General features: G+C 31.8%; 3 protein-coding genes across 5 annotated transcripts in view; all 3 read right to left on the bottom strand.

Annotated features, from left to right (window-relative positions):
* sro (SDR family oxidoreductase shroud) overlaps positions 1–10,344 on the bottom strand; it is a 169,065-nt gene extending 158,721 nt beyond the window's left edge. The window contains exons 1-5 of one of the 3 annotated variants that reach the window (XM_069125577.1): positions 9,761–10,344; positions 8,363–8,644; positions 7,346–7,651; positions 5,971–6,202; positions 5,078–5,343 (exon numbers count right to left, since the gene is read on the bottom strand). In XM_069125577.1, coding sequence (XP_068981678.1) covers positions 5,157–5,343; positions 5,971–6,202; positions 7,346–7,651; positions 8,363–8,644; positions 9,761–9,893 — 1,140 coding nt within the window. In that variant the 5' untranslated portion in view covers positions 9,894–10,344 and the 3' untranslated portion in view covers positions 5,078–5,156. Of the gene's footprint in view, positions 1–5,017; positions 5,344–5,970; positions 6,203–7,336; positions 7,652–8,362; positions 8,645–9,760 lie in introns of those variants that run through there. The other 2 variants (XM_069125575.1, XM_069125576.1) reach the window with 2 other exon arrangements.
* On the bottom strand, positions 2,958–4,434 carry LOC138186068 (NPC intracellular cholesterol transporter 2). Its single transcript, XM_069125589.1, has 3 exons — positions 4,285–4,434; positions 3,702–3,866; positions 2,958–3,326 (listed from the first exon to the last, which is right to left on the bottom strand). The coding sequence occupies exons 1-3, from the start codon at positions 4,301–4,303 to the stop codon at positions 3,061–3,063; spliced, it is 450 nt and encodes a 149-aa protein (XP_068981690.1). The 5' UTR covers positions 4,304–4,434; the 3' UTR covers positions 2,958–3,060.
* An 890-nt stretch (positions 10,345–11,234) lies between the features above and the next one.
* LOC138186064 (zinc finger protein-like 1 homolog) lies at positions 11,235–12,745 on the bottom strand. The gene is made up of 3 exons (XM_069125579.1): positions 12,471–12,745; positions 12,003–12,308; positions 11,235–11,919 (listed from the first exon to the last, which is right to left on the bottom strand). Exons 1-3 carry the CDS (start codon positions 12,570–12,572, stop codon positions 11,359–11,361), a joined length of 969 nt encoding a protein of 322 aa, XP_068981680.1. The 5' UTR covers positions 12,573–12,745; the 3' UTR covers positions 11,235–11,358.
* Positions 12,746–12,932: the final 187 nt, after the last annotated feature.

Below are 12,932 nucleotides of genomic sequence, written 5' to 3'. Positions count from 1 at the left end.
ATTATGAGAAATATTTAAATAACATACATTTAAAAGACATGTGTATAGTCATCGATTGTAGAATTTATTTTGTAATCTTGTATCGACACGACTCATCTTACGTACATGCATCACTTTTATCTCAACCCCTTTATGTACAATTTAAGGTCTATTGTGATATCTTTCTTGCCTTAATGTTTCCACATCTTGTCTCACACGTAATAATGTGCTGCTGCCATAAATCACGAATAAAGTAAAGGGTGGAAATAATTGGTAACCCGTGGAGCAAAATTTCCAACGAAATTATCCGGTATACTATGAATGTTCAATAAATTTCCATCAAACTGGTCACGTATACAAGGCTTCATCGCATCGGGAAATTCTTTCTCGTGATCGATGCAATTTTCGGCCATAATTCACTTAATCGTGAAATTAAATATCGTACACGTGAACTGTTACTTCCCTTTTATTATAGTTTGTCGCGTTATTTCAGAAATTTTTAACAAGGTACAACAAATGGAATCAATAAAACCTAGATAAATATTATATAACATAATAATATACTATAATAATATAATAAATATATAATAAATATTATATAATGTAATATTAATCCGTAAATATTATATAAAGTATTATATTAGGTATAAGACGTGATAATTGGTCGAAATTAATTCAACAAAATAATACTAGAGCTTTGTGTTTATATAAGATAATGATACAAAAGGTTTTAAAAATTATTTGTAGGAATCAATGCCACAAGTATTACTATTATAAAACACACATGATGAAATAGTTATTCTAGGTTATATAAATTTATTATATAACAGGTTTATTGCATTAAATATTTCTGACAGCTATTTATAACAATTTGAGTCAAGAAATTCGATATGGAAGTTTAAATACGAATCGCAATACATTCAAAATTCAAGAAAAGATTTTTCTTTTTTATTTAATTTCTGCTTTACAATTTGTCCAGCTGGACATTTGGTAAATTTTCTTAACTTAATTGCTAAATAACATGTGGATGGCTACCCCCAACGGGATACTATCTTCGAGTTTGACTATTTTATTTCTTTAGTAAGGTCAGTGGAGTGTTTTCTTTTTTGACTTCTTTCTATGAGAGTTTTGCTCGGTTCAGCAGCCAGCTGGTTTCAATGTGTTGCCGTTCTTTCCTTGTATTTTTCTGTGTATTTACCGATTTTTTCTTTGACTGTTGGTATTTTTAAGTCTTTGCATATATCCTCGTTTATTATTGTTTATTATTGTTCTCAGTATCTTCGAAGAAACGGTTTTATCAAATTTCTGATTTGCGAGTGACAATTGTTCGTATTAGGAGTGCGCTCAAAGATGTTACTAGATATCCGTCAGAGGGATGCAACCACACAGGATCGATCGTTGTGTAGAGATGTGGGTCAGGTATACGCCCAAACCCTCTTTTTTTCCTTTTTTTTTTTATACGTGGAGAAATTCTCATGAACACCCCGCCACTTTTCTGGGAAGTGGCAGGGTAGTATCGGACTTCGCGACTAAAACTTCACGTTGGCGCGCTTAACGCTTATCGGGAGTGCTCCGGGACCGTTTACGCCCAAACCCCCTAAATTTTCATCCTTCGTCCCGTTTCCCGCTGAACGTATCTTCGCAACGCACAATCCTCACACAAAACCGTTTCTCCCCTGCCTCCTGGAATTTCCTTAATTGCCCGTTGAGTCATCTATAACAGAATACTCTTTCAAGCTTTCCAAATTTCCCACAAAAGAGTTCTATTTATTACAAATATCATCTAAACTCGATCAAATCTAAATTCTGAAAATATTATAGGGATTTTATTATATATATATAATATATATAAGTAATATAAATAATATATATAATATACATAATAACAAAAAATAAATAAATATAAATATAATTAGTAATATAAATAATATATATAATATATATAATAATAAATAAATAAATATATATATGCATTTATCTATTTCTTTACAGATGATAGAACACAAAAACTATAACTAATTAACTAACACTATTTGTTAATAAACTAACAAATTACAACTAGAGTAACTATTTACCAAATGTCCAGCTGGACAAATTGTAAAGTACAAATTAAATAATAAAAGAAAAAAATCTAGAGTAACTAAATCAATACAGCGCTTTCCCAGGCATCTCCTTTTTCGGAAAAAGCCACGAACGGGTCGATGCGTTATGTACTTCGTATACCTTACAAGTTCATTGAGTTCCACGCGAGTATTTCACGATACTACTAAGTCGCCCGGAAAGTTCGTTCCGATTTACATTTCGATTCGATGTACATTTATCGAATTATATAGGTGCCATTTTGTTGCACACCCTTTCTTCATCTTTCACGCAATTTGAATATTCCATGCTTGCAGAACCTCTCAGGTTTTTCGGCGAAAAACTTTTCAACATGATCTATCATGTCGACGAAATTTCTCAAAGATCGGAACGAACTTTCCGAGCTACCCAATACAATAGGATCGATGGTAAAATAAATTTTTATCAAGAATACCATAAAAGTGCAGCTAACTTAAATATCTTCTTATCTTTCAAATTAAAAGTTAAAATTCCTTTATCTTATAATTACGACATCTCATCGTCATCCTTCTCGAAAATAAATCTTCTTTGGCAAACTCCTTTAACGTTATAATCTTTCTCTTTTTTTTTCTTATTTGGAAGAATTTTACAATCAATTCTCATTGAGAATTATAAATAAATTATTCTGGGGTGGTACTATATCGTGTATAATAAATGTTTATCGTATGTTTGATTCTAGTTGAATCTAATGTTTAAATCTAACGTTATAATATATTAATATTATATCGTAACGAATATTTACGGATATTTCTACATGATCAAAAGGATCAATAAAAACTGCAAATTGATCAACGTTGTTCAAGGATCGATCAAGACAAAATATGCACAGCGCGTTCAGTAAGGTGAATTAAAAATAGATATTTGATTCTTACAATATATTTAACACTTGATATAACAATTTAAGAGAAACATAAGTATGTCATCGAATCGAAGAATGATTTCAATAGTAGTCCGTCAAATAGTTCAGTCGACAACCTTTGCTGGGATCTTGAAGCATACTTGGGGTTTGTTTTGTTCATCAACCAAAGACAGCTGGATAGTCAGAGTGATCCTTGGGTAGCTCTTTTGAACGGGCATTTTCAAGAGGTAGGTAGCTGATTGTCCTTTCTGCAATGGACACTGTCCACTTACAAGACTCTTGCAGGCATTTTGTTCCGGTAATAGGTATGGGATATGGCTACTTCCAAGTTGGACATCTACTACTGGCTTCAGGGATTTTGCATTCTCGACTGTAATAAATTATTGGAATTAGAATAAAAAATAAGCAATTTATTTTTGGCATCACAAACACATCGTCAACATTCTTCTATAGTTCCCTGGCAAGATAATGGAAACAAATAATTTACATTTAATCTTTCAATTTAAATAGAAAACTTGAGCCGTTTAGAAACTAACTTGTTCAGCTCTATTTTCTGGAAACCCTTTAATTTTAATATTAAGATACAGGATCAATTTTCTTCTAATCAACTATTCAGAAACGATACAAGTAATCTCGGTGAAGTTGATCACTATTTCATTTCAAATTTGATATATACGTTGTACCTTAATTTTATTTTAATGTTCTTTTTATCTATTTTTCAGTTATACTTTGTTACTCTACTTACCAGCATGGAAAACAACTTTAGCCTCAACGGTCGTTCCTCTCACTAAACTGCAGGGCAAAGAGGAACATCCCAAGATCTCCACGCTCACGGGGGATGGACCGGCATTACAGGGCACGTATGATGATTGCATCGAATCGGCGATGAAGAGCACCGCGAAGACGTATACTGCGACAAAAAGTGACCATACTTTCGACATTCAATTAAATTATAATGTTGCTTTAGTAGGAAATTCTTGTTCGTGTACCTGTGTGCTTGAATAATGGCATATTATATTAACATATTATTAAAGTATTGGTATATTAGCAAGTAACAATTAGCACATAACAAGATATTCATAAAAAAGGATATCGTTTTTTAAGAAAATTAAATCGATTTTCCAAACTTATAAAATTTGTAAAACGGACAAATGTTCAATTTGTACAAGAGTATATAATAGATAAATAGAAATAGATGTAAATTGCCATGTTATATTTATAAAATGTACAGTATGTACAAGAGTGAATAATAAGTTAATAGAAGCAGATGAAAGTTCGAGATGTTAGTGTTTAGAGTCTGTGAATAGTACTAATAACGATATACGTACCATAGGTGAGGATTGCCATTTTTGCTTCTTGGTATGTGCTGCTCGTTTCACTGTTCGAAGTAACTGAAAATCACAGGACCGTGAATAGGTATTTATTGATGGTTACTATCTAATCGAGAGTCAGGCATCAGAAACGATTATCATTGTAGACTTTTGAAAACACTTCAAATGGACACCTGCCGACCAGAAAATTATGTTTGTTGTTCTATTTATCGATAAGATCGTTTGGAAAGTATTGAATCAACGTTCGTGTCCATTCAATTGAAAAAAATCATATTTTACACCTAAACTGATAATCACGATTAATCATTTCATTGCAGGTGTCGAGAAACATTTGTGTACTTTACAAACATTTCGCATTGACTTTTTGTGTTATAACTAATTATTATTTTATCAAGAAAGTTCTCCAGATATGACTAGTTACATGTGCCGATATTTCAATCGTCACTGAGTCACGTAACGTTGCAAAGAAAAATTTAATTACAAATTAAGAATCTGCTTTTAATTCAGACAACTGAAAAAATAATATAAAGCAAAAAATCTTGTACATCTAGCATTTCCTTATAAAACAAAAGAAACTTTTGGAACAACCTAATATTTAAACTTTAACGATATACCAAAGGTAGATACACACGACGAAAAAAAAAAAAGATTATAGGAGATACGAAAGAAACGGAAAGTATACACTAACTTTTGACACACTAAACATATAATAAATAATAATAAAAATTAATTTAACAATATCAATTTTTTTTGCATTTTATTTCTGCCTTTATGCGAAAAAACACATTACAATTTCATTTTCTTCATTTGTTTTTAATATTGAGATCAAGATTTCTTCTGAATTTCATTTTTATTCTTTGCGTGATCTCTTAAGCATTCCCACTGTACCTATCATACAATCGATTCATCGCTTTCTGGGTGCATTCCACAGATTTTGCAGCATCCTCTTTCGTCCATGCAGGGGCATGTACGAACCTCTCGACCAGTCGATCACGCAAAAAGGTTGGTGTGATTGTGAACAAGGTATGGTAAATCGCATAACGCCATGATTCATTCCTAAATGGACATTTGAATAAACATTATAATATTAGCAACCCTTAGCTATGTAATAAAACTTAAAAAGATTTATGATCGATATATGATTCATTTTTTCCATTATATCAGAATTCAGCTGTTCTAATACAGATGTTAGCTCAAGTACTATATAGTAAGAAATACTTTTTAAGATGCTTATCACTAATCAACCGACGAGATAGTGGCAATCGTTCCCTTAACAACATTGTATTCGATTGAATTTTAACACTTCAGTCGATAAAAATCGTCACTCGCGTCTACTATTCCGTTCATTTAGTTAAAATCGTGCATGCGCTATACTCTTAATTATAATAATTTTCAACGTACTACATTAGATTCTTAAAATTAATTCTTCTCTATCGGTAAAAAAAAATATATATGCATATTCCCCAATTAATTCTTTTAATCGTTTCAAAATTTGAATATTTCAGTACGATCAAAAGTTCATTTTTTAATTTACCATATTATTTTCGTATTTTTTTATTACGCTAAATTTTTAAAATTTTCTTATATTTTCCTTTTTTATATGTTCGATAAAAAGAAAGTTTTTTAATTAATTTCTTAATTGTTTCAACATAATTAAAGTTTTATTTTTATTGCTAGACATACTTGTAAGTTGCCGATGGATATCTGTCCAGAAGAGCGCCTTCGAAGATTTCATAAATACGACCGTCCCGTACCGTTTGCACAGTTGTATTTTTCACCAGGGTCGTGAAATATTTCATATATCTATATAAGTATTCACCATAAAACTTTTCTACCTCCTTGGGCATCACCCACTTCATCGCCTCAAAGTGGTCAGCTTGTCGGGTAAATATATTGCTCTCTCTAATGAAGGAACCTACACCACGTGTAAGTTAAACGATTTTATAAATTTCATATATATACAATTTCTAAATATGATTTGTCAAATAGAATTTTTTCCATATTTCTTGTGCAATACAAACTTTCTTGGAAATTAAAAGTTTATCATTAAGGGGGCATTCTCCTATGAACATTACAAACAAAATATAACAATTTTCATGAATTTTTTTCAAAGTGATGGTGCGTCTAATTCTTTCTATATATACAGGATGGTTGGAAAACTCAAAAGGGATCCTAAACAATATGCTTATCGTTATCGTTTATATCAAAGTAAATAATTTACGTTGTAATAATAATAATATAATAATTTATAATAATAATTTATGTAGTAATTACGTTTACGAAAATAGCAAATGCCTAAATTACAAACTCCGAAATTTTATTCTTCTTTTCGGTAATCGTTAAATAAAGGTATTATAAACTCAACATAAAAGTGTAATTTTGGTACTGACGAGAATTGATAAGATGTGAAATAATCGGTAAAAATTTTGAGATTTTTACCCGTTATTCCACGACTCACTAGCTCTCGTTCTTACCAAAATTATATTTTCATGTGAAGTTTATCATACCTTTTTCATTTAATAATTACCGAAAAGAGAATTGAATTTCGGAATTTGTGATTTAAGCGTTCGCTATTTTGCTAATTTCCAACATAAATTATTTACTTTGTTAAGGACAATAACGATAAACACACTGATATAACTTGAGCTTTTTAATTTAGTTCACTCTGAGTGCTCTAATCATCTACACCAGCGAGATACATTGTTAGATGCGCATTTATTGCGGACGAGATGAAACCAAGAAACAATTAATTAAAACTGTATAAAAAATAGTTATATATGACGAACAAGTAACTAAATAAGCTACAAAAAAGATTTCAATATTAGACGTACCAAAAAAATTCGAAAAAAATTCATGGAAATTGTTAAATTTTTCAACGTTCAACAAAAGAATGCTTCCCCTTAAGTACATTTACAAATAATTTTCTTATTACATTAAATTTCCAAATAATTTATCGTACACAAGTAGAAAGCATAGCAAAATATTTTTTGCATAAAACTGCTCTCTTTTTATGGAAGAATCTTGTAATTATATTTGTAAAATGCTATGCCTTGGTTACCAGGAACGACGCAAACAACACTGATGCCATACTTCTTCAACTCCACCCTAAGGCCAGTGGCCCAGGCGCTAATAGCAGCCTTGGTTCCACTATAAACCGAAGCTCCTGGAATTGGCTGCGTCTTACAGTGGCTTGAGACTACGATAATCCGACTATAATGGGCGCGGATAATCGGCATCAATTCTTGTGTGACTATCATAGCACCAAGGAAGTTAACTTCCAACTGATTCTTAAGCTGCCCATACGTTTGCCATTCGAATTCACCGAAGACCATCACGGCTGCGTTATTGATTACACATCGTAACACTGGAATCGATATTCTATTATATAGGTATACTCGTTTCATTTGTTTTTTCTTTTAAACCAATCAACATTCTTCCCAAATTTACCCAAATTCATTCGAATGCTCTATTAACAATTTGTATGGTTAATATATCTTTCTTAGACTATGGTTACATGTTACCTATATTAGTGACCGCAGTTACCTGAGATCCATGAAATGAAACAAGGGACACAAGATATGATTAGTATTTCAGCTGTTATATGAGCCGCTCAAAAGCCAAAAGCAGAAAAGGAAAGTAATGATAAAAATTCTATATTTTAGCTTACCTTGCAATTTGCTAGTATTTATATTATCTCCATATAATAAATAAGCTCATAGCAGTGAGTAATCTGTTCTTTAAAAATTGGATACCAATCTTATATTTTGGTATGTAATGAAAATAAGAAATTAATAAGTTGTACTGAGAGACTCATATATTCATATCAGAGCGAGAAATATGAAGTGTGAGTGAGGAAGAGAATGGCTTGTCTGATGATTCATTAGTACAAGTACATATATTTCTAGCATTTTCATGTCTAGAATTGACCCTACAAATATTTTGCACGTATTTCATAGTACCCTGTATAGATTTTTATGAGTGTGTACATCTCAGTATTTAGATGTATCATCTGTTGGAATCATGTTAGTATGCACATTCATTGTAATCATAGACTTGATCGTGCTAAGTAATTTACCTAATCTCTTTTCCGCTATAGTACGACGAACGGAATCCGTGAAACCTGTAGTGCTATTCAGTTCCATGAGATCTAAAGGAAAAACGATTACTCCTTCATCTTCTAGTTTTTGAACCGAGGGACAATCCATTTGCAATACACCCGCTATTACAGTTGCCCCCAGTTGTCGGCAATGCAGAGCCAAACTGTATCCTAACCCTGAACCGCAGCCAGTTATGACAATCACATCATTCGAGGTCAGTTTGTCTCGAGATTTTAGATGGCAACATAGGTAAGAAACACCTGAAAGATTATTCGAAAAATCCTTTTCCACATCTTAATAACGTATGTTATAACACGTTCCGTGCCGGACCGATTTTTGATTACTTTCCGTTCAGCCTGCGTGAGGCGTACGCCCTACATTATTACGATTAATAGTTTTGCTTCTGATAGATTTACTAATACCTTGCAATTTTTTCAATAGTGCAAACAACATAATTATAAAGAATAGGATGCGTTGTCTAAAATGTATTAGACATCAAAGCAATAAATTTAATTTTTAACCGTTTGAATCCCAAGCAGCGCGACCACGCTGTTCAAATTTTGTGTCAAAAAGTCCCAGTACATTTGAACATAACGGACGACTGACGGTATTTTGTATTTCATCGTTATCTTCTTAATAATTTTTATTGAATAAAACTTGAAATATTTATAAATTAATAGTACGCATATATAATAATATAGATATATTTCATAAAAATAACAAATATGACGAGCGCTATTGCGCCGCTTGTTTCTCTTCGCAATCGATTAAGACAAGCGCTATGGCACTGTTTGGGATTTTTCGACTCTGTTTTTTCAAAGACCCCTGGCACTCAAACGGTTAAAGAATTCTTTTAATAAACACATAGTTGAAGATTTACTCTATCCTAAAATTCCAAATGGCTGAAATGAAAATATCCGCCCCACGCGGCACGGAGCGTGTGAATTTATAATTCGATAAAGATAGTGTCATATTTTTTTATTAAAATTTTTCAATAATTTTTAATTTGCTACTTGAATGTATTAAACCAGACTAAACTAATGAAACAATTAGATAACAAAGTATCGTAGTTATATTGAATCATTGACCTTCCCGCTGATGGCGCATTTTGATAGACCCAGCCTACCGATCAATAGAAAGGAAGATAAAATGTGCGTCTATGTATGTATAGTTAGAGAGGACTTCCTCTCTGATATACTTAAATGGATGCGTTTAATTCACAATTCAAAGATATATCCGATACGAATTTCATTATAGTAATATATCTTATCATGATTTAAAATTTATTTGGTTTCTTTTGTTTTATTTATCTGCTTCGTATAAAAAATTTAAATTAAATAAAAGCTAATTAATTATAATAAATATTATGTTCTTACCGATACCACATAAGGACACCGTTGGAACCAAGTACTTATGTCCCTTGTTCCATAAATAATAAAGGCCTATCGAAGTCGCTACATCTGCTAGGAATATCCCAGAGTACCTCTTGATAAATCCAAATAATCCCATTTTAAAATTAATACGGTATCAAATTTACAGATATTTCACCTCTCAGATGGCACTGTTCGGATAAGTTAATTCTATGTTTCTCTATACTTTATTTGTATGTATAAAATCCTTGTAAAGAGACAGAGAAAAAGAGAAAGACTACGGATATAATACACTTCACACAGTAAAAAGAAGCAGATAAAATTTTAATATGATATATGTGAAATATTTATACAAATAATAGTAGGATCAAGGTTCTGATTTTACGAATTATAACAGTATAACTGTTTACTAATAAGAATGTACTCGTATTAATGTCTCTTTAATTAATGTCTGTGGTAATTAATATATGAATTCACAATATGGAAATCACCATAGAATCACTTATATCACTACGTATAAGCGGTAAGAATCAGAAGGATGAATAAAAACACACACAAGAGACGAAGTGGTGATATTCTCGTCTTGATCACAAATGGCTGCTATGGGACGCGTGCAGAAAGAAAGAAACCTAAATATCCCCACTCTTTCACAATGCTTCACGATGGATCCTCTCAAAATTCCAACGGTAATACGCCATGTAATACACAAAATGTGTGTAACTCAAAAGCAAAGTAAAATTTAACGATCATATAAGCATGATATAATATTTCTATTTATTACAAAAATAAAGGTTTTCTTTCCTTTTTCTATAAACTAGTTTCTTTTCGTATAAAATTGGTTCGATATGCCAGAGTTTGATCTGTTAAGAGGTATTAATATTTCATGAACGAATATTTCTCTCGGTTCGGTTGCCAGACTCTGATTTGAATTGTAAACATGTCACACAATGTATGAATAAATGGAATACGATGAAGTTTCTAAATGCTGCTACGGCAATCTTATATTGTTAATGTTACTAAGCACAACTTAAAAGATTTGCTTTTTAACGTATACACATTCCCGGTTTTTCGATCGAAAAAATGTTGGAAACAATACTACAAAATCGACGTTTTAAATAAACTATAATACCGTTTTAAAATAAACATAACAACATAAACAACAAAGTAGCGCGTTTCTAATTAGTGTCACTTCTATGACAGTTACAAAATCTTGTCTGCACACAGTTCGTTCCTATTATTAGTCGAAATGATATTAGCAACATTCTTTTCTTTCTTTCGTTTAATTTTGCACATGATAGTATAAAAAACTCTTTCATATAATCATTACAGAAAATTTCTTGTAAATTTATAAGTCTTTACAGAGTGAAATATACAGCTTAATATTAAGGCATACTTTACATAAAAATTAACAAATATTGGCTAGCAGTATACTATATCTTATGCTAGTTATTTCTTTAGAATGAAATCATAAGACAGTGAATACATATTCGTTCGACTATAATCCAAAATTATTACATTATCTTACAAGCTTCATTTATATATGTCTTCATTTATGTGGTACTCCTACAGTTTCCTTCAAACATCGCTTTGAAATGTGGAGTATATTAAATACCAGCGGGTTTATCAGCAACTAAAATGTTCGGGTCCGCGCGGAGATCGTAACTTGGATCGCCGTCTGTAGCCATTCGTCCAAGCCACGAGAATAGAATTAACATTCCAATGAAAGCTAATATTACCATGATTCCTAGCACCGTATATCTCCTGTATTGCGGACTGGGTGTATTTCTACGTCGCGTTGGTGGGCTAACTATCAACTTCCACCACCTTAAGAACCATTCGATGGCAGGCTTTCTTCTGTATTTATTTTCATCATGATCAAATGATATTTCTTTTGGATCGTCATATGCTTCGCAAACTTTTCTTGATGTTGACTGTGACAATCCCATGGATGAATCGATATTTACAATTGAATAAGGTGGTCCAACCTTTTGATTATTTAAATGCACATTATTTATGTTACTGTGAACTGAGTTAACATTGCTAACAGAACGTGATGTAGCAGTTGATGGTGATGAAGTTGTTAATGTGTGGTTCTGATACGAAGTGGTCTCAATTCTCAATGAAGGATGCTCCTGTTCTGGTTTTTGCTCTCTGTCTTCACTGAGCTATAAAAGATAATTTCAATACATAGATGTTCTGTATATGTATGTTATGTATTTTATTATGTACATTTAAATATAATACATACCAAAGGTAAACCTAAACCAGCTCGTGCCCAATTTACTCCTGCTAACTTTTCTCTCAACACATCTGCCACAGGAGAAACCAATTTTGAGTCAGGAAATATGCGTTCCTTACAAGTTGGACATGTGTATCCTGCAGGTGCTGTAGTTTCTGGTAACTCCCTGGCATATTTGTCCAAACATGCCCAATGATACATGTGATAGCATGTTAGCCGAACACAATCTCCTTCGCTTAAATTTACTGAGCATAATGTACATATTGGATTGTAATCATGGTCATGTAGCCACAAAATATACGATTGAACAATACACTGAAAAAAATATAAATATTTATCAGTTAAGTAATCTTAATATAGATGAAAAAAAGGACGAGAATTACTTTGACTGGAGAATTAGTGAAAATTATTTGTTCATGATTTCTTCGTCAAAGTACATTCTTTGCAAGTTGTTTTATGAAAAATAGAATACTATACCTTTGGATGGTTCGTAACCATACAATGTTCACAAACATTGACACGGTGTTCAAAACAAAACAGATTTGTAACTCTTCTTTTCGGACACTTGCACAGCCCCATAGTTATGATAAAAGTAATACGTTTATAACATTAAATAAAGTAGCAACAATACAAAAAAAAACTAGTTACTTAAAAACACTTTTATAAATGGATAATTTTATATGACATTTCGTGATCTTACAAAATTTTAAGCTACATTATGCGGTACGGGTTCCATCTTTCATCAGCCACGTCGTCTGACACTTTTCACAAATGGCACAGAAGAATGGACCAATAAGATTCTTCGATTCACCGGTAACGAATAAACATCCATAAGTTACTGTACACATTCTCCGATTTATTTATAAGAAAACTATTCGTTTATAAAATAATATTAAAACTGATATTTTTTCACATTAAAAGAATCTTTCTTTAGTAAGC

This window comes from Bombus flavifrons, chromosome 13 (genome assembly GCF_040668555.2).
Source record: "Bombus flavifrons isolate JBK064 chromosome 13, iyBomFlav1_principal, whole genome shotgun sequence".
Taxonomy (NCBI): domain Eukaryota; kingdom Metazoa; phylum Arthropoda; class Insecta; order Hymenoptera; family Apidae; genus Bombus; species Bombus flavifrons.
This window is presented reverse-complemented; position numbering and strand designations above follow the sequence as displayed.

What these genes read in the sequence shown, in the direction of transcription:
- LOC138186068 (XM_069125589.1), bottom strand. An exon ending in TAAAGTTGTTTTCCATGCTG is followed by an intron (nt 3,327 to 3,701) that starts GTAAGTAGAGTA and finishes AATTTATTACAG; the next exon opens with TCGAGAATGCAAAATCCCTG.
- LOC138186064 (XM_069125579.1), bottom strand. Translation starts at nt 12,572, where the DNA reads ATGGGGCTGTGCAAGTGTCCGAAAAGAAGAGTTACAAATCTGTTTTGT. An exon ending in TGGTTACGAACCATCCAAAG is followed by an intron (nt 12,309 to 12,470) that starts GTATAGTATTCT and finishes TATTTTTTTCAG; the next exon opens with TGTATTGTTCAATCGTATAT. An exon ending in CTGGTTTAGGTTTACCTTTG is followed by an intron (nt 11,920 to 12,002) that starts GTATGTATTATA and finishes TATCTTTTATAG; the next exon opens with CTCAGTGAAGACAGAGAGCA.